This window comes from Lepus europaeus, chromosome 1 (genome assembly GCF_033115175.1).
Source record: "Lepus europaeus isolate LE1 chromosome 1, mLepTim1.pri, whole genome shotgun sequence".
Lineage (NCBI taxonomy): Eukaryota > Metazoa > Chordata > Mammalia > Lagomorpha > Leporidae > Lepus > Lepus europaeus.
Window position 1 is genome coordinate 172931992 of NC_084827.1, and position 25951 is coordinate 172957942.

General features: G+C 39.2%; 1 protein-coding gene across 1 annotated transcript in view; it reads left to right on the forward strand.

The window, feature by feature from the left end:
- DAW1 (dynein assembly factor with WD repeats 1) overlaps positions 1–25951 on the forward strand; it is a 92917-nt gene that overhangs the window by 17153 nt on the left and 49813 nt on the right. Inside the window, exons 2-5 of the mRNA XM_062202279.1 lie at positions 8691–8763; positions 11425–11569; positions 16587–16645; positions 19093–19215. Of these exons, the coding sequence (XP_062058263.1) occupies positions 8691–8763; positions 11425–11569; positions 16587–16645; positions 19093–19215 (400 nt within the window). The remainder of the gene's footprint in view (positions 1–8690; positions 8764–11424; positions 11570–16586; positions 16646–19092; positions 19216–25951) is intronic.

A 25951-nucleotide genomic window follows, 5' to 3' on the forward strand; every position in this document is an offset into this window, starting at 1 on the left:
TGACTTGTCTACAGATTCACTAACTCTGTCCTCTGTCACTTCTGCTGTTTAGCCCATTTATCAACTTTTTAAAATTTAGGATATTGTATGTTTCAGTTCTTTAATTTCCATTTGGTTTAATTTTAAGTGTTTCTATTTATTTCCTGAGATTGTTTTTCATTTATTTCAGGTGAGTTAGTATGTGATTATAGAGGCATTTTTATGACGCTTCCTTTAAAATCCTTGTTAAATACTACCAACATCAGGTTCATCTCAGTGTTGGTGTTTGTTGATTGTCTTTTCCTTGTTTTGGTATGATGGGTGATTTTTTATTTGGTTATTATGTCAAGAGATTCTTGACTTGACCTAAGAATTCTATTTTAGGTATCACTTTGTTTAGATTTAGCATATAGGTTCTAGTCTACCTTTGTGGGCTTTAACCCTTTGCAGTGTTATTCTACTCTGCTTTGTTTTTCTCATGCTGGTACAGTGTCTGGGAGTAGAGTCTACTTCCTTTGCTAGTCTTCTGTTCCTGGGTGACATTCTGAGACTTCCCCTGATCTGGTTATACCATTGGTGGGAAGTTGGGGAAACAGTTGCTTTGGTGCCTGTTTGTAGAGTAGGGTCTGGGGCATCCCAAGTGTTTTTTATTTTTTATATTTTTAAGATTTATTTTATTCAATTGAAAAGCAGAGTTAAAGAAGGAAAGAGAGGGAGAGATGGATGAAGAAGTCTTCCATCCACTGATTCACTCCCCAAGCAGTTGTGATGGCTAGGGCTGGGCCAGGCTGAAGCCAGGAGCCAGAAGCTCCATCTGGGTTTCCCACATGGGTAAAGGAGCCCAAGCATTTGGGTCATTTTCTTCTGCTTTCCCAGGTACATAAGCAGGAAGCTGGATTGGAAGTGGAGCAGCTGGGATTTGAACTAGCATCCATCTGGGTTTCCCACATGGGTTCAGGATCCCAAGCGCTTGGATCCTCTTCTGCTGCTTTTCCAGGCACATTAGCAGGGAGCTGGATTAGAAGTGAGGCAGCTGGTATTTGAACCAGCACCTGTATAGAATGCTGGCATTGCAGGTGGAGGCTTAACCTTCTATACCATAGCACTGATCCCCATCCCAGTGTTCACCATTTCTCATGTGGCAAGCAGAGAAAAAAGTCCACCAGTGATCTGGTTATGGAGTGGGATGTGGAAGGTCTTAGGACTTTCCTGCTGATACAGTCAGATATAAGTGCCTGCTGGTGCCCAGTATATTTGATGGGTTCCAGGACAGCCCAGGGGTTCTATTGACAAATTGCACTGCCTGCAGTGACCCTAGTTGTGGAGCAGTGTTTAGGGGTCCCCATTGGTTCTTTGTTCATATTTTCTTTTTTCTAGCTTTTTGGTTGCAGTTGGAAAACCAGTGTTCCGGGCTACATGTCCTTTGGACACGGTTTGGGGATATAGAAGATGAAAAGAAAACCCAAGGTGGCTCCATATGGCGGAATAGGGAGGGAGCTCACTGATAGTCCAGAAAAGATAGTTTAATAAAAGTGGAGATACTGTAGTCTCAGGGAGGAGTAAGGGAAAAAACTGCATAGGAAACTATTCTGGAATTAGAGGGACACAGTGGACCTATGTAGAGGGCACGGGTGCCACGGCTCAGGACCCCAGCTGCCAAGTCTATGCACCAGTGCTGGAAAGGGAGGCGAAGCAAAACCGCAGTAGCTTGAGACATTGGCAGAAAAATGGCAGGAAGAGCCTAGAGGGAACGAGGCTTGATGCCCCATGGGGGAAACTACACCAGCCTAACTAGAAGAGACAAAAAAAAAATAAAAGGACCAGTATTGACATGATTCTCTCTCCACTCACCTTACAAAGGTGAGTGAGACAATAGAGCAGGTACGATTTTGGACATGCATAACAGCTGTGCCAGCTTGGGGCTGCACCCACTCTCAACCAAGCAGAAAAACCTGACTGTAGTGGGGGAGAAATAACAGGAGACTAAGACCTAGTGAATGTGTGGAGCTTATGAACTGGGACTGTGGGAGAACTCATGGTGTGGCTGAGACGTGAGTAGTCTTGGTGGGAGATGCCACAAATTTGGGCGGCTTTGGCTACCCAGTGAGACACATTGCAGGGGAATCTGAGCTTACACTGAGGACTGCACAGATCCTTTGTGTGGTCCTTGGAACAGAGCAGAGAAATATTATACCCACTGGGGCTAGTGCTCAGGCACTGATTGCCATCAATGAGAAGAGCTCAGCCAAGTGGAATTACTTCCCTTCTGAATAAAAAAAAAAAGAGAGAGAGAGAAAGAGAAGATTTACCATGCCAAACCTGGGTGTGTCACCTTTGGCACACCTTTAACCCTGAAGAACTGAACAGAGCTCTCTGGCCACATCCACCAAAAGCCTCTAGAGATTCACCAAAAGCAGACAGTCCACTTAATCTAGAGTCATAGTATAAAGAGAAAAGCCACCATAGCAGAAAAAAAAAAGAGAAGAAACCAAAGAATATCTCCACAATGCCAAACAACAAATGTAGAAACTGAGGAAACAAGAACAAGGAAGAAATCATGATGCTCCCAAATGAACATGACACTCCAATACAAGATTATGAAGATGATGAGATAGAAGAAATGCAAGATACAGATTTCAAAAAATTAATGATAAGAACATTTATAAGTTATCAAAAACAAATGCATGAACTACAGAAATCCATACAGGTCAGGACATAAAATCTCTCTCGTCAAAATGAAATCTTAAGGAGGAATCAAAATGAAATGAGGAATTTAGTAGAACATTAAATTGAGATATTGAAGAGAAATCAAAATGAAATGAATTCAATAGAACAAATGAAACACATTTGAGAAACTTAAAAACAGAATCAGTGAGGTAGAAGAAAGATTATTGGACTTAGAAGACAGAGCACAGCAAAGTATACAGTCAAACCAAAAAAAAAAAAAAAGAAGAAGAGGAAATTAGAAATCTAAAAAATATTGTTAGGAATCTACAGGATACTATTAAAAAACCCAACATTTGGGTTCTAGGATTTCCTGAAGGCATGGAGAGGGAGAAAGGATTAGAAGGCCTTTTTAGTGAGATACTAGCAGAAAACTTCCCAGGTTTCAAGAAGGAAGGAGACATCCAAGTACAGGAAGCACATAGACCCCCAATAAACATGACCAAAAGAGATCCTCATCACGACACATTGTAATCAAACTCACCACAGTGAAACATAAAGAAAAGATCCTAAAATGTGCAAGAGAGAAACGTCAGATTACTCTCAGAGGATCTCCAATTAGACTCACAGCAGACTTCTCATCAGAAACCCTACAAGCTAGGAGGGAATAGCGAGATATAGCCCAAGTACTAAGAGAGAAAACCTGCCAGCCCAGAATATTATATCCTACAAAGCTCTCATTTGTGAATGAAGGTGAAATAAAGACTTTTCATAGCAAACAGAAATTGAAAGAATTTGTCACAACTAGTCCAGCCCTGCAAAAGATCTTAAAGATGTTTTACACACAGAAACACAGAAACATAGTCATTGATATGAAAGAAGGTAAAGGAAGAAAATCTCCCAGGAAAAGATTACAGGAAGTTAAAAGCATATACTAGAAATATCTTTGGAAAAATGGCAGGGCAAACTTACTACTTCTCAATAGTCACATTGAACATTAATAGCCTCAACTCTCCAGTTGAAAGACACAGGTTGGCTGATTGGGTTAAGGAACAAAATCCATCTATTTGCTGCTTTACAAGAAACATATCTTTCCAACAAAGATGCATGAGACTGAAAGTGAAAGGTTGGAAAAACATATTTCATGGGAGTAGAAACCAAAAAGAGCTGGCCTAGCCATCTTAATATCAGACAAAATAAACTTTAACACAAAAACTGTTAAGAGAGACAAAGAGGGGCACTATCTAATGATTAACGGATCAATTCAACAGGAAGATGTAACTATTATAAATGTTTATGCACCTAATTACAGGGCACTGGTTTATTTAAAACATGTGTTAAGGAACTTAAAGAGAGACTTAGACTCAAATACAATAGTATTGGGGGACTATAATACTCTACTTTCAGTATAGACAGATCAACCAGACAGAAGATCAACAAGGAAACAGCAGATTTAATCGACACTATAGTCCAAATGGATCTAACAGATATCTACAGAACTTTTCATCCTACACTTAAAGAATTTACATTCTTGGCCTGCGCTGTGGCTCAGTTGGTTAATCCTCTGCCTGTGGCACCGACACCCTGGGTTCTAGTCCCAGTTGGGGTGCCGGATTCTGTCCTGGTTGTTCCTCTTCCAGTCCATCTCTCTGCTGTGGCCTTGGAAGGCAGTGGAGGATGGCCCAAGTGCTTGGGCCCTGCAGCCACATGGGAGACCAGGAGGAAGCACCTGGCTCCTGGCTTTGGATCGATGCAGTGTGCTGGCTGTAGCAGCCATTTGGGGGGGTGAAACAATGGAAGGAAGACCTTTTTCTCTGTCTCTCTGACTGTCTAACTCTGCCTGTCAAAAAAAAAGAATTTACATTCTTCTCAGCAGTACATGGAACCTGCTCTAGGATTGACCACATGCTAGGCCATAAAGCAAGTCTCAGCAAATTCAAAAGAATCAAAATCACATCATGCATCTTCTCAGACCACCATGGAATGAAGCTGGAAATTAGCAACTCAGGGATCCCTAGAACATATGCAAACACATGGAGACTGAACAACATGCTCCTGAATGAACAGTGGGTTATAGAGAAATCAAAAACTTTCTGGAAGTAAATGAGGATAATAAAACAGCATATTAAAACGTATGGGATACAGAGAAGCAGTGTTAAGAGGAAAGTTTATAACAATAGGTGCCTACATCAAGAAATTGGAAAGGCACCAAATAAGTGAGCTATCAATGCATCTCAAGGATCTAGAAAAAGTGCAGCAAACCGGACCCAAATCTAGTAGCAGAAGAGAAATAATTAAAATTAGAGAAGAAATCAACAGGATTGAATCCAAAGAAACATTACAAAAGATCAGCAAAATGAAGAGCTAGTTTTTTGAAAAAATAAAGAAAGTTTGACACCCCATTGGTCCAAGTAACCAAAAAAAGAAAATAACACAAATCAAGAAAATCAGAGATGAAAAAGGGAATGTAACAAAAGACACCACAGAAATAATGAATCATCAGAAATTACTACAAAGAGTTGCATGCCAGCAAACAGGGAAATCTATCAGAAATGGATAGATTCCTAGACATATGCAACCTACCTAAATTGAACCAGGAAGACATAGAAAACCTAAACAGACCCATAACGGACACAGAAATTGAAATAGTAGTAAAGGCCCTCCCAACAAAGAAAAGCCCAGGACCGGATGGATTCACTGCTGAATTATACCAGACATTTAAAGAAGAACTAACACCAATTCTCCTCAAACTATTCAGAACAATCGAAAAAGAGGGAATCCTCCCAAATTCTTTCTATGAAACCAGCATCACCTTAATTCCTAAGCCAGAAAAAGATGCAGCATTGAAAGAGAATTGCAGACCAATTTCCCTGATGAACATAGATGCAAAAATCCTCAATAAAATTCTGGCCAATAGAATGCAACAACACATCAGAAAGATCATCCACCCAGACCAAGTGGGATTTATCCCTGGTATGCAGGGATGGTTCAATGTTCACAAATCAATCAATGTGATACACCACATTAACAAACTGCAGAAGAAAAACCATATGATTCTCTCAATAGATGCAGAGAAAGCATTTTATAAAATACAACACCCTTTCATGATGAAAACTCTAAGCAAACTGGCTATGGAAGGAACATTCCTAAACACAATCAAGGCAATTTATGACAAACCAATGGCCAGCATCCTATTGAATGGGGAAGTGTTGGAAGCATTTCCACTGAGTTCTGGTACCAGACAGGGATGCCCACTCTCACCACTGCTATTCAATATAGTTCTGGAAGTTTTAGCCAGAGCCATCAGGCAAGAAAGAGAAATTAAAGGGATATAAATTGGGAAGGAAGAAGTCAAACTATCCCTTTTTGCAGATGATGTGATTCTTTATCTAGGGGTTCCAAAGAACTCTACTAAGCGAGTATTGGAACTCATAGAAGAGTTTGGCAAAGTAGCAGGATATAAAATCAATGCACAAAAATCAACAGCCTTTGTATACACAGGCAATGCCACGGCTGAGGAAGAACTTCTAAGATCAATCCCATTCTCAATAGCTACAAAAACAATCAAATACCTTGGAATAAACTGAACCAAGTCCAGCAAAGATCTCTACAATGCGAATTACAAAACATTAAAGAAAGAAATAGAAGAAGATACCAAAAAATGGAGAAATCTTCCATGCTCATAGATTAGAAGAATCAATATCATCAAAATGTCCATTCTCCCAAAAGCAATTTATAGATTCAATGCAATACCAATCAAAATACCAAAGACATTGTTCTCAGATCTGGAAAAAATGATGCTGAAATTCATGCAGAGGCTATGGAGACAAATAAAAGAGCTGTCTTCATCTCAGTGTTTATTGCAGCTCAATTCACAATAGCTAAGACCTGGAATCACCTAAATGCCCATCAACAATAGAGTGGATAAAGAAATTATGGGGTAAGTATTCTATAGAATACCATGCAGCAGTAAAAAACAATGAAATCCGGTCACTTGCAACAAAATGGAGGAATCTGGAAAACATCATGCCGAGTAAATAAGGCAATGCCAAAGGGATAAATATCATATGTTCTCCCTGATCGGCAAAAAATAACTGAGCACCTAAAAGGAAACCTGCTGAAATGAAATGGACACTATGAGAAATAGTGACTTGATCAGCCCTTGTCCTGATTGTTGAGGAACAACTTACTATTTTATTCCTTTTAGTATTTTTGTTCTACTACAACCATTGGTTTAACCCTTTAATTAACACACAATTATTCTTAGGTGTTTAAATTTAACTGAGAAGTGATCCCTGTTAAATATAAGAGTAGGAATAAGAGAGGGAGGAGATGTACAGTTCGGCACATGCTCAATCAGACTTTCCCCTAATTGTAGAGTTAGAAATGTGCCAGGGGATTCCAATTCAATCCCATCAAGGTGGCATGTACCAATGCCATCTCACTATTCAAAGTGATCAGTTTCAGTTCATAATTGATCATAATGATAGGATTAAAATTCAAAGGGATCACATAAACAAGATTAGTGTCTGCTAATACTAACTGATAGAATTATAAAGTGGAGAACAATCTAATATGGGAAGCAGGATACACAGCAGACTCATAGAGTGGCAGATGTCCTAAACAGCACTCTGGCCTCAGAATCAGCCCCTACGGCATTCGTATCTGGCTAAAAAGCCCATGACAGTATTTCAGTCATGGAAAGCCAAGACATTGTGGCAAAAAAAAATAACCTAAATGACAGTTCTCTATGAGTGAGATCGCAGTGGAAAGAATGGGGCCATCAAAGAAGGAGGTGGCTTTATCTGAAGGGAGGAGAGAACTTCCACTTTGACTATGGCCTTGTTTAAATAAGATCGGAGTTTGTGAACTCAGAATCCTTTGTAGCCTTGGAAGCTCATGACAAGAGCCTCAGGTGATTACTGATGTCAAAAATAAGAGTGTCAATTGTTAAATCAGTAAGAGGAGTCACTGTGCACTTACTCCCCATGTGGGATCTCTGTCCTTAATGTTTTGTACTATGTGAATCATCTATGTGAATTAACTAGTACTGAAACAGTACTTTACACTTTATGTTTCTGTGTAGGTGCAAACTGTTGAAATCTTTACTTAGTACATACTAAATTGACCTTCTGTATATAAAGATAATTGAAAATGAATCTTGATGTGAATGGGATGGGAGAGGGAGCGGTAGATTGGAAGGTTTTGGGTGGAAGGGTGGTTAGGGGGGTAAAAAGCTGCTATAATCCAAAAGTTGTACTTTGGAAATTTATATTTATTAAATAAAAGTTAAACAAAATTAAAAAAGAAAAGAAAACCCAAGAGCTCATTATCTGGTCATTATTCAAGTCCTGGGGACTTCTATTCATTCTGTCTTCTATCCAACTGTTTTGTTTTATTTGTTTTAATTTTTCACTGCAATTGCAAGCATATTGATTTCCTCAGCGGGGGCTCACTTCCTGCTGCAGATAGAAACCAATGCCATGGTACCAGCTTTTGAAAAAAAAAAAAAAAAGTCTTCATTGCAAAATCAACTGGCGAGGAGATGAGAGACATGAGACAAGGTTCAAATCTGTCTCCTGATCACAGGACAGTTGTGGAATTAAGGCTTGGTTTGGGCAAAGGTGGGGGTCGATTCAGGGAATAGAGAGTTTAGGGCTCAGCTTGTACTGATTCTTGACTGTGCCTGGAGATTTTTGGCTATAGAGTATTCTGAGATATTATCATATTCTGTTAAAGCAAAATGTTTCATTGTTCTGTATTTATGCTGCATCTGTAAAAAAAAAGTTTTTTACATTTTTGTCACCAGATGAAATATTTCATCCAGATATCTACAGAGTTGAACAAGTCTGAATGGGCCCTGTGGTTACGTTTCCAAGAAAGGACCAGGGAAAACTTAATCTACACAATCTTGTTTTGGAACCAGACACCACTGCCTATATTTTATGCCTAAAATGTAGACATTTAGAAAATGAGAGTAAAAATATTGTCAAAGCAGATTACTTTGGCATGAGCTGTCATGATAAATGGTCTTTTTTATGTCACAGGAATTATGTTGGAATATGAAAAAAATGGAGAATTAAAGATGAAATCCATAGATTTGCTTGATCTAGATTCAAGGTAAGTTAGCTACACAATACAAGATGGGTTTCATATCTAAATTTTATGGGAAAACCATGATACAGAGTGTAATAGATGGATGAGCTACACAAATTACAGACAATGCATGTTTTATATATTTTTTGAAGATTTATTTATTTGGAAGGTAGAGGGAGAACAATAGAAAAACATTTTCCATTCACTGGTTCAATCCGAAAATGGTCACAACAGCTGGGCTGGGCCATGCCAGAAGTATCACCCAGGAGCTACATCTGAGTCTCCTACATGGGTACTAGGAATGAAGTATTTGGGCCATTGTCTGCAGCCTCCCAGACACTCCCATTATTTTAAAAGTTATTCTGTGGTATATGATTTTCTGTTTTGTTGGGTTGTATTTGAGGATCTTGCTAAATGAGGAGGAGGAGGTAGAAAAAACAATCAATCTATCGTTTTTTCTTTATGGACATTCCCTCCCCCCCCCCCCTTTTAAGTAAACCTTTTAGTTTAGAATAGTTTTAGAAATGTTAGGGAGACAGAGTTCCCAAGTACACCACACCTGGTTTCCCATATTCTTGCTTTGGATTTGTCATGATGAATGCAGTAGGGCTGACATGTTATTATTAACCAAAATCCATACCTGGCTCAGTTTTTCTTAGCTTTCCTGTAATCCCCCTTCTATGCCTGACGATCCTACCCAGCATCGTATAGGACCCTTAATAAGGTTTCCTTGGGCCCCTCTTCTCTGTGACACATCCTCAGACTTGCCTGATTTTTAATGACTTCAACATATTTGAATAACACCAGTTATTGGATTTCAAAACCATCACTGAGCCTGTTATTTCCTTAGTAACTATTTCATATGACCGTGTACATTCCTTTTCATTCATTACCGTGAGACAGAGGTGGAAGATACAATCTATGTCTCTGAATGTGGTATGGGCCTAGAGAAATTCACCTGTGAGGTCATCGTGCCCAGAATGCATTCCCTTTAGTAAGTCTGCAAAAACTCCAAGAGACAGTGTCTGAGTAGGTATCACACCCATGGGAGCCCAAACTCAGATAAGGTGAATGGATTCTTGGTGGGTAAAAATAATAACAAGCCGACGCCGCGGCTTAGTAGGCTAATCCTCCACCTTGCGGTGCCGGCACACCAGGTTCTAGTCCCGGTCGGGGCTCCGGATTCTGTCCCGGTTGCCCCTCTTCCAGGCCAGCTCTCTGCTGTGGCCAGGGAGTGCAGTGGAGGATGGCCCAAGTGTTTGGGCCCTACACCCCATGGGAGACCAGGAGAAGCACCTGGCTCCTGCCATCGGATCAGTGCGGTGTGCCGGCCGCAGTGTGCCGGCAGCGGCAGCCATTGGAGGGTGAACCAACGGCAAAAGGAAGACCTTTCTCTCTGTCTCTCTCTGTCACTGTCCACTCTGCCTGTCAAAAAAAAATTAACTTTAAAAACGGATTTATTTATTGGAAAGACATGGCAAGTGTGGAAGGGAGAGAAAGACAAGGGAAGAGAGAGATATCAATCTTCCATCTGCTGGTTCACTGCAAATGGCTGCAAAAGCTAGAGCTGGGCCAGGCTGAAGCCAGGAGCCAGGAACTCCATCTGGGTCTCTCCTGTGGGAGGCAGGGACTCAAATACTTGAGCCACCATCCACTGCTTCTCAGACACATTAGCAGGGACCTGAAGGGGAATCTCAATAGCCAGGGCTCAAATCAGTAGGACTTCAATCAGCTATCGATATGGGATGCAGGTGTCCCAAGCTTAGCTCGCGGCACCACAATGCCCACCCCATCATAGTTCTTTAAATGTTTATTCATGGTTAGGCATTTTTTCTTTCCCTAGAAATATTTAGAACCTAACCTTTCTGAAGCTAGTTTCTTCGCTTCCACAACAGTCATGATAGAAGGATGATGTCATCCAGGTGTTACAGACTAAATAAGAGGACATATGTAAAATGGAAAGCTACTGCAAGGCACACCCAGTATCAGTTGATCATGTCCAGAACCAGTGAACTCTGGGCCTTGCTAGGAGCTGGTGATTTGTTTTGTGTGGCTAGAACAAAAATACCAGAGATGTGGTAATTTTAAAGAACAGAAATGTACTTCTCATGATCTGGAGACTAGAAAGTTCAAGATGGAGGTGTCAGCCACTCAGGGGTCTGGTGCAAGCTGCTCTCTGCCCCAAGGGATGCCACCTTTCTGGCTCCTCCAGGGATGGAAACCTTGCTTGCCCACTCACATGACCAAAGGCAGCAGCAGCAAAAGGGACAAACTCCCTCCACCCAGCCCTTTCACAGGAGCTCTACTCTGCTGACAGTCATTTCGTGAAGACCCCACCTCTTAATACTGCTTCTTTGATGACTAAATTTTCAGCAGGGATTTTGAGGAGCGCACAAATATTCAAACCACAGCCCTAGACGGGCACATCAGAACCCTGGCAATACCTTTCACCTGTGAAGCCCCTGTCATGGCCAGATGCAGTGCAGAAAACCCGAGTCTTGGTTCTGTGTCACCATGCATGCTCTCTATGCTGCTTCCTGATTTCGTGTGATTTTTGCCCCCTTGGGGAGAGCAATGGTGTTTTTGACATTTGTGAATGTCATAAAGCAGTGCATTGTTCATGTAATAAACATTTGTGCCATTTTTGCTATGAGAAAAGAGTAACAATTTTGGTGTGAATTTCAGCACTGATGTCAGTGCTCTTGTGAAAGACATCCAGAGCATAGAGCCCCTGATCACGGCCTCCAAGACAGAGCAGGTCACACTTGTAATACGGAGACTGCAGGAGAAGCTTGGACAGGACAGCAACCACAGCTTCCGTCTTTTCAAGGTAAAGATATCGTCAAGAAGGCATGCAGGGGAACCATTGCTGTTTGATTGCTTTATCATGGAAAACAGCATTTCTTCCCCTAAAAGTATTTTTCTATAAAAAGTATCATCAGTGGTTTAATTCTCTCCCCCCCTTATATTTTGTCAGTTTGAATGATTTTATGTTTTAAGTGAATGAGTAAACTTCACGACATTTGTTTCTTGAGATGTTAAATATACATTTGTAGTAAGTTTAGCTTCTCTCTATAAAGGTAAATTTAAGGTGGTACTACCTTTAATTAAAACTGTTCTATCTAGAATAGTGTTAAAATTGTGTTTGATGGCATTTTAGCATTTTATATTTTCTGATTCCTTGTGAAGTATACTATATTTTGGTAAATTACTTGTTTGTATTGCTAACATGGTTTTTTTCCCCAGAAGGCTTTTATTTAAGGTATAGAAACTTCACACACTTCATAAATACAACTTTAGTAACATAGCATACCCATCATACCCACCCTCCCACTCCCACTCCCGCCCTTCTTCCTCCTCTCTCTCCTATTCTGATTCTTATTTTTTACCAAGATCTATTTTCAATTAATTTTATACACAGATTAACTCTATACTAAGTAAAAGAGTTCAACAAATAGTGGGAAAAAAGAACTGTTCCTCAACTGCTTTTTGATTTCTCTTTTGATTTCTGCTGTGACCCGCTGTCCATTCAGGAGCATGCTGTCCAGTCTCCACGTGTTTGCATATGTTCTAGAGACTTTTGAGTTTTTGATTTCCAGCTCCATTCCATTGTGGTCAGAGAAGATGCATGGTATGATTTCAATTTTTTTTTGAATTTGCTGAAACTTGCTTTATGACCTGGCCTGTGGTCTATCTTAGAGAAAGTTCCATGCACTGGTGAGAAGAATGTATATTAGGTGATCGTAAGATGAAAAGTTCTGTAGATAACTGTTAGGTCCATTTGGACTATGGTGTTGATTACCTGTTGTTTCCTTGCTGATTTTCTGTCTGGTTGATCTGTCCACTGCTGAAAGTGCGATATTGAAGTCCCCCAATACTATGTGTGGGAATCTATGTCTCCCTTTAGATCCCTTCATATTTGTTTTAAATAACCAGGCACCCAATAATTAGGTACATATACCTTTATTATAGCCACATCTTCTGTTGAATTGATCCCTTAATCATTGCATAGTGCCCTTCTTTGTCTCTTTTAACAGTTTTTGTGTTAAAGTCTTTTGTCTGATATTAAGATGGCTATACCAGCTCTTTTTTGGTTTCTGTTAGTATGGAATATCTTTTTCCATCCTTTCACTTTCAGTCTTCATGTATCTTTGTTGGTGAGATGTGTTTCTTGTAGGCAGCAAATAGATGATTTTTTCCCCGTTCAGCCATTCTGTGTCTTTTAAGTGGAAAGTTGAGACCATATACATTCCAAGTGATTGCATAAGTAACCAGTTGACCCTGCCATTTTTCCATAAATATTCCTGTTGTTTACTTTGGATTCACTTTACTTTTACTTTTACTGGGAGATTTTCTGCTTTCACCGTCTTTCATAGGGCCATTTTTCTGTGTTTCTGTTTGTAGCAGATCCTTAAGCATCTTTTGTAAGGCTAGATGAATGGTGGCAAATTCTTTCTATTTCTGTTTCTTATGGAAGGTCTTTATTTCACTTTCATTCATAAATAAGAGCTCAGCAGGGTACAGTATTCTGGGTTGACAGGTTTTTTTTTTTTTTTTCTCTTAAGACTTGGAATGTATCTCACCATTCTCTCCAAAACCTGTAGGGTTTCTGATGAGAAGGCAACTGTGTCTACTTGGAGATCCTCTGAAAGTAATCTGGCATTTTTTAGAAACCTTTTTACGTTTTACTATGGAGAGTTTGACTACAATGTGTCATGGTGAAGATTTTTTCTCATCATGTCTATTAGGAGTTCTATGTGCTTCCTGTACTTAGATGTCCCTTTCTTTCCCCAAATTAAGGAAGTTTTCTGTTATTATTTCACTAAAAAGGCCTTTTAATCTTTTTTCTCTTTCCATGCCTTCAGAAACTCCTAAGTCCTATATGTTGGATCATTTGATAGTATCCCATGAATCCCACAGATCTCCAACACTGTTTTTTAGTTTTCTAATTTCTTCTTTTTCTTCTTCTTCTCCTTCTCCTCCTCCTCTTCCCCCACCTCCTCCCCCTCTCCTCCTCCCCTTCCCCTTCTCCTCCCCCTCCCCCTCTTCCTCCTCCTTTAGTGTGATTGTAAAATTTCCATAGATTTGTCTTCTAATTTGTATATTATTGCTTCTGCCTTAATGATTCTGTTGTTAAGGCTTTCCACTGGATTTTTAATTTGTTCTATTGAATTCTTCATTTCCAATATTTTATTTTGATTTTTATTTAAAATCTCAATTTCCTGACAAAAATTTTCTTTCCTATGACATATGGATTTCTTTTTTTTTTAAATTTTTTTTTTGGACAGGCAGAGTGGACAGTGAGAGAGAGAGAGACAGAGAGAAAGGTCTTCCTTTGCCGTTGGTTCACCCTCCAATGGCCGCCACGGCTGGCGCACTGCGGCCAGCGCACCGCGCTGATCCGATGGCAGGAGCCAGGTGCCTATCCTGGTCTCCCATGGGGTGCAGGGCCCAAGCACTCGGGCCATCCTCCACTGCACTCCCTGGCCACAGCAGAGAGTTGGCCTGGAAGAGGGGCAACCGGGACAGGATCGGTGCCCCGACCGGGACTAGAACCCGGTGTGCCGGCGCTGCGAGGCGGAGGATTAGCCTAGTGAGCCGCGGCGCCGGACATATGGATTTCTTTAGTATGTGGATTTGCTTCTGACTACTTCTAAGTAAACCTACAACCAATTTTTGAATTCTGTTGCTGGCATATTTCTTCAGTGTATTCATTTTCACATTCTTGTATTGAAGTGTTGTTGTGTTCCTTTCAAGGCATCAAGTTGTCTTCCTTATTCTTGTTTTTTGAATTACTGCATTTATTTTTAGGCATTTGTGGGGATACTTGTTGGTTTAGTTATTTATTTTTTCCCTATGATAGCTTTTGTCTTTGGACTATGCCTCTGCAGATTAGTTGAGAGTCTGCTCTTTCGTGAATACCGAGAAAAGTGCTGGATGTGGCCTGGGAGCTCTGTTTAGTGTTCCAGGGTGAAGGGAATATCCAAGATGACTCCCAAATTGAGCATGGTAAATCTCTTCTTCTTTTTTAATCAAAAGAGAGGTTTGTTCAGCTCTGTTGGTATAGTCTCATGTTCACTCCATTTCCTCCAAGGAGATGGATGGCTGGGTGCTAGCCCCAGTGTGTATAATATTCTTTGTTTTGCCACAAGAACCAAACAAAGGATCATTGAGTCTTCGGTGTGAGCACAGATCCTGCAGCAATGACCCTCACCTGGGATTCAGGGAGCCCTGAGCATGTGGAGCTGCCCACAATGACTGTCCAGCCACACCCTGTACACTAACATGCAGCCACAGTGTTTTCACAGTCCCAGCACACAAGGCTCTCACAGCCACGAGCACCCAGCCCCATCAGTTCTGCCAGCCAGAGTTAAGCGTCTCCTCTCAGCTGGTTGCTGGGTGCACAGACTCACGCTGGCACATCTGTTATGTATATCTAAAACATGCCCACCTGCTCTCTGCTAGTTACAGGACACTTGCACTGGGTGGTCAAGGAGAGAGAAACGTTCCCTGTTTTTTTTTTTTTTCCTCTAGGTTGGGAGGTAGACTGTTCCCCACAGGGTTCCAAGCCAGACTCATGCCAGGCTTTTCCTCAGCTTTATTTGCCAGCGGCTTGGGCTGCTGCAGTCTGGTCTCACCTCACTCTCCACAGCTGGTGCTGAGGCTCTTGCTGCTGGGGTCCTGAGTCGTGTGTTTCCAAACAATCCACGTAGATCCGCAGTGTCCCTCTAATTTGTGTGGCGTTTCCTCTGCCGTTTTCTCCCTAACTCCTCCGTAAGATTGTACTCTTTCCACGTTTTGTAAACTATCTTGCCCTAGACTAGAGCAATAAGCTTTCTCCCTATTCCTCCTTCTTGGTGCCTCTCCTGGCTACTGTGATTTTCATATAATGTAAAGATGTTATTTTTTCTCTAGTTTTTGATATTTGAATTAAAAATCTAACAAATAGAGTCACTTAGTACTTCAAGACTAGCTTTTATTTTTCTTTATTGATTAAAATATTTAATGGTTTAGTCTCTAGAGCTTATCAATTTGCAGACTTATTTTTGTAGTTGAAATATAATTGTGATAATTAAAATTATTATTTATTCACAATTTGTTCTATGGTATTTAAAATACCCAGGCCCTCATTTGTAGCATGTTGTTTCTGGGTGAGGATGAGGTTGTTTTTATCCAGCAGGTGGCACTGTTTAACATCAAATGTGACCTATCTAGGGTGGCCTTGTCACTTTATCCTCTAAGGGGAAATTTGAGAGTGGAAGGGAATGCTATTAACAGTTATAGTCTGTCAGCAGACATAGTGGGACTGTCCCAGCCCAGCCAATGACTCTATTAATAGATTATATAATTTATGTATATTGTAACTATTCATTAAGCTAGACAATGCCAGGATTGAAAGATAAGACATAATCTGCCTTTGAAAGGAGTTTTATGATTCAAAAAGAAATAATAATACATTATAAAATCTGTATTTGAAATATTTAGTGCATTCTCTATATGCACTGCTCGAAATGTATGCAAAACTGTATTCCATATGTTAAAAAAAATGTTACCAATTTGTTGCATTTGGTATCTTATTTAATAGCCATAATTCTCCTTAAAGGTAGTTGTTGAGAAACACAGAACCAATCTTTGCTTTGCAATCATTCCTAACCACTAGATTGATTGCTTTTCTTAATAATAAATATACAATATATTTTTTCTCATTTATTTGGATCTTGGATATTGCCCATTTGTTACACCTAGGCAAGACAATAAGGAATGTCTTCATTGGTCTGAAATGAAAGTTAACAAATTAAATTTAATCTGGTTTGGGTCTAAAAAAATGCTGTTTCCTTTTATTAAAGGTTCTCAGGGCACATATACTGCCACTGACGAATGTTGCACTTAACAAATCAGGCTCATGGTAAGGTTCTTTTTTTATTTCTAATATTTAGAAATCAAGGGATACAATTTTTGAGTGTTTATTTGTCAAGGATTCCATTTAGTTAAAGATACAGTGTTCATTTCTTTGAATTAGGACTGTGCTGACTGTGGAAGAGAAACAGAAGCCCTCTCATCCACTATTCTAATTTTTCTGTTCTAATCTCAGTTTTCTATAACATTTGTGCCATCGTGGTGGGAGGCTTGTTGGGACCCTAGAATATGTTACAGTTCTGAATAACTTGACTCAGAAACAGGTCAGATGGACAAATGTCCTGTTCGCCTCCATGGTTGGAGCAGACAGAGACAGCATTGGGTTGGTTGTGATCTGTGGATTCAGAGTAGACATTTTCCATCAATGTTTTGATGTGTGCTGAGCAGAACTTTCAAGCCAGTGTTTGGAACATGGTTTTGGTCATCTTGGAAGCTGAGTTGCTGTGTGGGAAAAATGAGGTAGAAGCCTGGTCTTCACCTAAAGACATAAACCTTACCATGTCTGCATTAGATTGTGAGGGCTGCTGTAATAAAGAACACACCGCACATGGCACGAACAAGAGAAATTTATTATCCCACAGCTCTTGCAGTTTGAAGTCCAAGGTTAAGATGTCAGTCCATTTGGTTCCTTCTGCAGGGTGTGAGGAAGAAGAGCCTTTTCCGGCCTCTTTCCTTGCTCTGGTGGTTTATTGGCAGTCCCTGGTGTATAGAAACATCGTCCTGATCTTTGTGTGTAGGTCTGTGTCCACATTTCCACTTACTGAATGAGGGGCCTCTCCCACTCTACTATGACCCCAACTTAACTAATTATATCAGCAATGACTTATATCCATATAAAATCACCTTTTGAGGCATATCTCCAATTGACTTCAACATATGAACTTTTTTGGGGGACACAATTCAACACATAACAGTTTCTGAATGTATACAGTCTCAGATATTAGTCTACATGTATCCAAAGGGAGAAGAAAAATGCCAAGAAGATAGTAAAATATGCATGGTTTCATCAATGTCTCTTTTTAGGTGTATTTAGGAATCATAATTTGTTTTCATATTTTATCAATACCACTTAACATTTAGACATCGATATTCAGGGAAATAACTTTGTTACACTTTTAAAGCAATATTTTCATTTCAGAGACTTTTCATAAGAAAGTCTTCAGAGGACACTGTATTAAGTGAGACAAGTCAGGTACAGAATGACAAATACTACATGGTCTCAGTCATATGTAGAATGTAAAAGATTTGATCTCGCAGGGATTGAGAGTAACATAGTGGCTACCAGAAGCTGGGCACAAATGTGGAGGAGCTGGTCAAATGGTACAAAGTTCTTCTATCTAAGGAGGCTTGAATTCTTGTGTTCTGTGCACAGTAAGGTGATAAAATTCACTGTAATCTCCTGTACATTGTGAGACAGCTTGAAGGATTATGAATGGCAAAGAAATGAAAAATGTTTTTGAGATGGCAGATATACTAATCATCCTGATTTAATCATCACACAATGTATCCATTTATTAAAACATCACACTCTATACCATAAATATACACAATTATATATATATACAATTATATGTGTAATATATAATGGCATAAAATATAAAATGCCTCATTTATAATTGAATCCTTAAAGAATGACTTAGATACTGCTTCTTTAATTTAAAATATTAGCTTCCGTATGATAACTTCCTATGATAAAAGTCATTTTTAGGGTCTGTTTATTTACTAAGCAGAATTACATTCATTCAACACTTATTGGTGCATCAGACATTGTTTTATCTGCTGGGAATGATTTGGTAATTTGGATGAGGAGAAGCATAGAATAAGAGAGACAATTTTACTCTTCAGAGATGCACAAGAGGCAGAATGTGGGTGATCAGAGTGTGCTTGGGGGTGAAGCTGAGGGCCCAGGGATATCCAGGGGCTACTTGCCTTGTAGACTCTGAATTTTGATCTAGATTTCTAGGAAGCTATCTGAGAAAGATTAAAGTGGATAACACTAATTTCTGTGAGGAAAATAGATTTTTAAGGACCTTGCATTAGCTAAGATCCACTAGAAGAAATGGACACAATGGACCAGTTGAGAAGTTAGGAATGTATTTTGAAACTGCACTGACAACATTTACTTACAGGTTGTGTAGGAGGTGTGGGGAGTTTCAGAAAAATTGTTTATTTATGCATGCATATATGCTATCAGAAGGTAAACCATTATTAGCAAGATTACCCTTTATTTGGTGACTCCTTTTTGATTTTGAGATACAATTGGTAAATCTCTATGTCAAATGATTTAGATGTTATTCTCAACTGTTTATCCTAAATGCATGAATCTCATCATGAAAAGTGAAATCAATGGAGTTACTACCTGCAGGTAAAAAGTGGAATCTCCATTCACACACTGCCATTTCTCACTCTGCACTGTGTTTGTATTCCTTGTGTTAGCTTTATCACGGGAAGCTACGACCGGACATGCAAGCTCTGGGACACTGCCTCTGGAGAGGAGCTACACACGCTGGAGGGCCACAAGAATGTGGTTTACGCCATCGCTTTCAACAATCCTTATGGGTTTGTGATTCCATTCACTTATTCCTTCATTTTTTTTTTATTCATCCTTCCATCTATTGGGGAAGAAAGGGAAGGAGATAGAAGACTAATGTTGATTGAGCATCTAGCATATGCTTTGGAGGACTTTCAGGTACCTTTGGGTTAGGTATTCCTGTTGTCACAGCAAGAATACGAAGTTTGATGCCCTTCCCAAGATCATTCAGTGGTGTGATCTCCTTCAAGGAAGACTACTCTCAGCCTTTGGGAGTTCTCCAACAGGGAGTTTCTGCTAACGTTCACAGCACTGGGCCAGTGCTCCTGGAAAATGTGTCATACCCAAACTGTAATGTGGTTTGATTCATTTAGAAGTTATTTTTCAATTTTGCCAAGTAGAAAAAAAAATGTCATCACATGCCAAAGAACAGTACTCAGTACAATGAAATGTTTTAAAACCAACTTCTACTTAATTGATTCAGAAGATTAACTAATGTTATTCTGTCCCTTCTGCATGGCATTCCTCTGGTGTTCTTGGCTCCCTGAATGCTTGTAGCACTTGAGCTATACACAGGTGTGCTTACCTGCTCCACTCATGAGGGTCTTAGCTTATCAAGAGTTGGCTCTGTTTGTCTACAACTTGCCTATGTTGGTTGTGTTTTCATTTTACATTATGTAAGTTAACATGCAGTGTAATCAGATATTACATACGCTAGTGAATTATGAATGTGAAAAGAAAGCTGTGAAAACATAGATACAATATTTAAAAAATTGTTAGCAAATGAAGTTGAGGATGAGATTCATGCTGTATTAGAAAGTGCATTGTAAAAATGTAGAAAAATTGTGCACTCACAATATTCTATAAGTATATTGGTATTCTTTAAGTTCTCATTTCATTTCTTAATTCTTTAATTTACATTTTCAGGATGAAAAAATTTCATGTATTTCATATAAACAGATTTAGGAACATAGTGATCCTTCCCACCCTAACATCCCTCCCATAACACTTGTACCCTCCTTCCTCCTTCCCTTCTTATTCAATTTATTTTATACTCATAAGATTAAATCTACACTTAGTAAAGAATTCAACAAATAGTAAGAAGTAAAAACATGGGAACTCAACAGTAGAGATAATGGCTGTAAGCAACCATCAGATTTCAAAATGTCAATGTCACTCATATACACCACTATTTTTTGTACTCTATTAGTTACCAAGGATCAGGGAAAATATATGGTGTTTGTATTTTTGGGCCTAGCTTATTTCACTAAGTATAGTGGTTTCCAGATGCAAACATTTTGTTACAAAAGACAGTGTTTTATTCTTTTTATGGCTAAGAAGTATTCCATACTATATATATTTTTAAATCTAGACATCAGTTGATGGACATCTGGGTTGATTCTCTATGTTAGCTATTGTGAATTGAGCTGCAATAAACTTGGGGGTACACATAACTCTTTCATATTTTGATTTCATTTTGCTTGGGTAAAACCCAGGGGTGGCATTACTGATATATCTATTTTTAACTTTCTATAGTATCTCCATACGGTCTTCTACAATGACTGTACTAACTTACACTCCCACCCACAATGGATTAGGGTACCTTTCCCCCCACATTCTCCTCATAATTTATTATTTTTTGATTTCTGTTTGAGAGCCATTCTAATATGAGATGAAACCATATTGTAGTTTGTTTTTCCATTTCCCTAATTGCTGTTGATCTGAGCTTTTTTTTTCGTGTGTTTGTTGGCCATTTGAATTTTCTCTTTTGAAAAATGCTTGTTTGAGTCCTTTGCCTATTTTTTAACTGGATTATTTGTTTTGTTGTTGTTGAGTTTCTTGAGCTCTTTACAGATTCTGGATATTAATCCTTTATCAGTTGCATTGTTTGCAAATATTTTTCTCTCATTCTGTCAGTTGCCTCTTTGTTGAATGTTTCCTTTGTAGTGCAGAAGCTTCTTTGCTTGCTGTAATCTCATTTGTCTATCTTTGCTTTTATTGCCTTTACTTCTGGGTTGTTTCTGAGAAGTCTTTGCCTATGCCAAAATCTGGTACAGTTTCCCCAGTGTTTGCCTCTAGTAATTTGATGGTATTAGGTCATAGATTTATGAGTTGATTTTTGTATAAGGTGTAAGATAGGGATCTTGTTTTTTATTTCTCACATGGAGATCCAAAGCACCATTTGCAGAACAGACTCTTTTCTCCAGGGATTTATTTTAGTTCCTTTGTCAAAGAATAGTTGGTTATAGATGAGTGAATTTATTTCTGGAGTTTCTATTCTGTTCTCTTGGTCTACATGTCTATTTTTGTGCTATTACCAGGCTGTTTTGATTATAACTGCCCATTGTATATCTTGAAATATGGTATCCTCTGGCTTTGTTTTTGTTGTTTAAGATTACTTTAGCTATTCACTAACACTGTGCTTCCTTATGAGCTTTAGCATAATTTTTTCTAGATCTGAGAAGAATGTCATTGGAATTTTTATTAGGATCACATTGAATCGGTAAATTGCTTTCAGCGGATGGATATTTTTATATGTTAATTCTTCGAATTCATGAACATGGAAGATTTTTCCATTTTCATATCTTCTTCTAATTCTTTCTTTAATATTTGTAATTTTCATCATAAAGACCTTTCATTTCCTTGGTTAAATTTATTCCAAAGTATTTAAATTACTTTGTAGCTATTGTGAATAGGACCAGTCTTATAAGTTCCTTCTCAGCCATGGCATTGTCTATTTATATAAAGGATGCTGATTTTTCTGTGTTAATTTTATATCCTGCCACTTCACCAAACTCTTTATGTGTTCCAATAGTCTCTTAGTGGAGTATTTTGGTTCCCCTGTATAAAGAATCATGCCATATTCAAACAGGGATGATTTGATTTGACTTCCTCCTTTCCAATTTGTATAACCCTGGTTTCTTTTTCTTGCGGAATGACTCTGGTAAAACTTTCAGGACTATACAGAATAGCAATGGTGAAAGTGGAGATCCTTGTCTGATTTTGGATCTTAGTAGAAATGCTTCCAGCATTATGATGCTGACTGTGGGTTTATGATAAATTGCTTTGATTGTGGTGAGGAATGTTCCTTCTATACCCAATTTGCTTAAAGGTTCTATCATGAAAGGATGCTGTGTTTTATCAAATGCTTTATCTGCATTTTCAATCATATGATTGAGATAATTATATGGTATTTATTCTTCAGTTTGTTAATGTGATGTATCATGTTCATTGATTTGCATGTATTGAACCATCCGTGTATACCAGGGATAAACCCTACTTGGTGCAGGTGAATGCTCTTTCTGATGTGCTGTTTGGTTCAATGGGCTAGTATTTTGTTGAGGATTTTTGCACCTATGTTCATAAGTGATATTAATCCACACCTCCTTTTTTGTTGTATGGTTTTCAATTAAGTTGATGATGACCTGATAGAAGGAAGTTAAGAGGATTTCCCCCTTTCAGTTGTTTTGAATAGGTACCTGCTTGTCTTTCTGGTTTAATTGGGCCAATGATGTATCAATTTTGTTTATTCTCTAACATTAATTATTTCTTTCCTCCTACTAATTTTGAGTTTGGCTTGTTGTTGTTTTTGTAAGTCCTTGAGATACGCTGATAGCTCTTTTATTTGGTGCCTTTCCAATTTCTTCGTGTAGGCACCAGTTTCTCTAAACTTCCCCCTTAACACTGCTTTTGCTGTATCCCATAAGTTTTTTTTTTTTTACAATATGCATTTAATGTCATATGCTTAGGATACAGCAGTTAACAAAGCTATTGTAAGATTCTACCTTATAAATCTTCCAAGTCAATTGAGAGTTCAGAATTGGGGTGAGAAGCCCTTGACTTGCTCAACATTCTCTTCAACAGCAAACACTGTGGCCAAAGGACAGAGGGAATTGCCATCTGATAGTACAGGACATAGACACCTGCGAGAGGAGGGTCTTTGGCTTTATGGCTGTGTATTCTCAGCACTGTCCAGAGAAAATCCAATCCTCAGGAGAGTGAGTGGCCACCTTCCATGATGTGGAATGAATCTTGACAGTCCACATTCTCAGTTTTTATTTCTGGCTCCCAGCTGGACCCTACCAGGGATCATCCTCCAATTCAGATTTGACCTCAGAATCCATGTCCACAGCCTCCTCTAGACAGGATGTCTAGGCTTCCAGTTACTGACTTCAGACAGCCAAGGGTCATCTCCTGCTCTTGCTCCAGCTCTTCATGCACACACTTCCTCTTCTTGCTTACCTTTTCAGTGTAGCCCTTGTCACTCGTCACTGTATTCACAGTGGCAGGGCTGTTAGGCAACAAATATTCATTCATGGGACATGACCTAGGTGGTATTAAATGTTCTTCCTCATGTCGTTTTTCAGCTACCTTTCTCCAAACTTGACTGGGCCAAGAATTGAGTATTCTTGGGGACAGGAGTTGGGAGGCTGGGGTGTGAATTAAAACAATCCTGGGTATGTTTTACTCATGCGCACTGGTCACTGGTGCCACAGTGTCAGCCATGGGGCCCCAGGGATCAGATCCGGGAACCTTAGCATTGGCATCTGACTACAAGGCTCAACCTCCAGATGCCAGGGTTCATCCTATACCTAGTGGTTTGTCCTCAGAAGCCCACTAAAGTGGAGAAAATGTGGAGTATCCTTTTTATTCCAGTTCTTGCCTTCTACTTAGAGAATCACTCTAAGGGCCTGCACACACATGGTGCAGAAAATGATCAAGTTTCTTTTTTTTTAAACTTTTATTTAATGAATATAAATTTCCAAAGTACAGCTTATGGATTACAATGGCTTCCCCCCTCCCATAACTTCCCTCCCACCCGCAACCCTCCCCTCTCCCACTCCCTCTCCCCTTCCATTCACATCAAGATTCATTTTCAATTCTCTTTATATACAGAAGATCAGTTCAGTATATATTAAGTAAAGATTTCAACAGGTTGCCCCCACATAGCAACACAAAGTGAAAAAATACTGTTGGAATACTAGTTATAGCATTAAATAACAGTGTACAGCACATTAAAGACAGAGATCCTACATGATATTTTTAAAAAATTAATTAATTTTCTATGCCATTTCCAATTTAACACCATTTTTTTTCATTTCCAATTATCTTTATATACAGAAGATCGATTCTGCATATACTTAGTAAAGATTTCATCAGTTTGCACCCACGCAGAAACACAAAGTGTAAAAATACTGTTTTAGTACTAGTTATAGCATCACTGCACATTAGACAACACATTAAGGACAGATCCCACATGGGATGTAAGTACACAGTGACTCCTGTTGCTGACTTAACAATTTAACACTTTTGTTTATAGTGTTAGTAATCTCCCTAGGCTCTAGTCATGAGACTATGGAAGGCTATGGAAGCCTTTAGAGTTCGCTGACTTTGGTGATCAATTTTTTTAAAATGGCAAAGATGCAAACATGTGGGCATAGGTGAGGAGCGGAGTGGGGGAGGGGAAATAAAGAGAGGACACCTTCAGCACCTTCTAGTTCTCTCCTGCACAGAGAAGGGGGCACTCTGTCAGAGGGTCAGAAGAGCACTGGATATATGGCACCTCCACTTCCAGATCCCTAGCGATGGAAAATCCATCCTGGTAAGTGGGATATATGATTGACAAGTAGGTGGGTCAAATGACATGGTAGCAGGGCTTGGGTCTGTGTCCTCCAGCTTGGGACCCTCATCGAGCTGTCTCCCTTTTCCCAACTAATAGTTAAAGTCATCATCATCATCATCAACCCCCATCCAGGTGACTTCCATCACCCAAGCCTCCAATCACTTCCACTCCCACTCATTGATCTCCAATTCCAAGTCATCTGCCCTCCACCTCCAGTCCTATCGACTTCCACACATGTCACATCACATTGGATTTTAAATCGGCTTTGTTTCCCTAGAGATCCACTCGAAGACCTCTGAAAATGTATCTTTCAGCATGGGAGACAGGAAAAAGAACCTCGTACCACTGAGCACCCAACTTCCTCCTGCCTGAACTCCTGCTCCTCCTTCTCTGCATGTGGATCCTGCTCCACCTCTTCCAGTTCCAAGCTGGCCAGGGGCTCAATTTTTTTCACCCTCCAGATGCTTTCACACTGAGTTTCCTGTCTACTCCATTTCTGTGCCAGTCCATCCAAATGAGTAACTTAAATGTGGGATTCAGTCCCTTAGCAGGAAAAATGGGTCTTCTTTCATAAAAGTCCTGTTCATGTACATCCTTTACTACACAATAGGTATCCTCTTCCTTCTCCTCCTGCTCTCCATATAGCCCACCTGCTCATATATTGGGTCAACTGATAGTATTACATAAATCTCCAATGCTGTTTTTTAGTTTTCTAATTTCTTCTTTTTTGTTTTTTTGTTCTGACAGAAATTTCCAAAGATTTGTATTCTAGCTTGGGTATTCTTTCTTCTGCCTCATCAAGTCTGTTGCTAAGATTTTCCACCAATTTTTTCATTTTTCATTTCTAATATTTCATTTTGCTTTTTCTTTAAAATCTCAATTTCATGGGAAAATTTTTTATTCATGTATAATTTTCTTTAGTTCATGGATTTGCTTCTGATTACTTTTGAGTAATCCTGTGATTAATCTTTTGAATTCCATTTCTGGCATTTCATTAATCTCTTCATCTTCACATTCTAAAATTGAAATGTTGTTGTGTTGCTTTGGAGGGTCATGATATTTTCCTTATACTTTTTTCTTGAATTTCTGCATTTATTTATAGGCATTAGTGGTGAAAATTGTTGGTATTTTTTCTCATGACT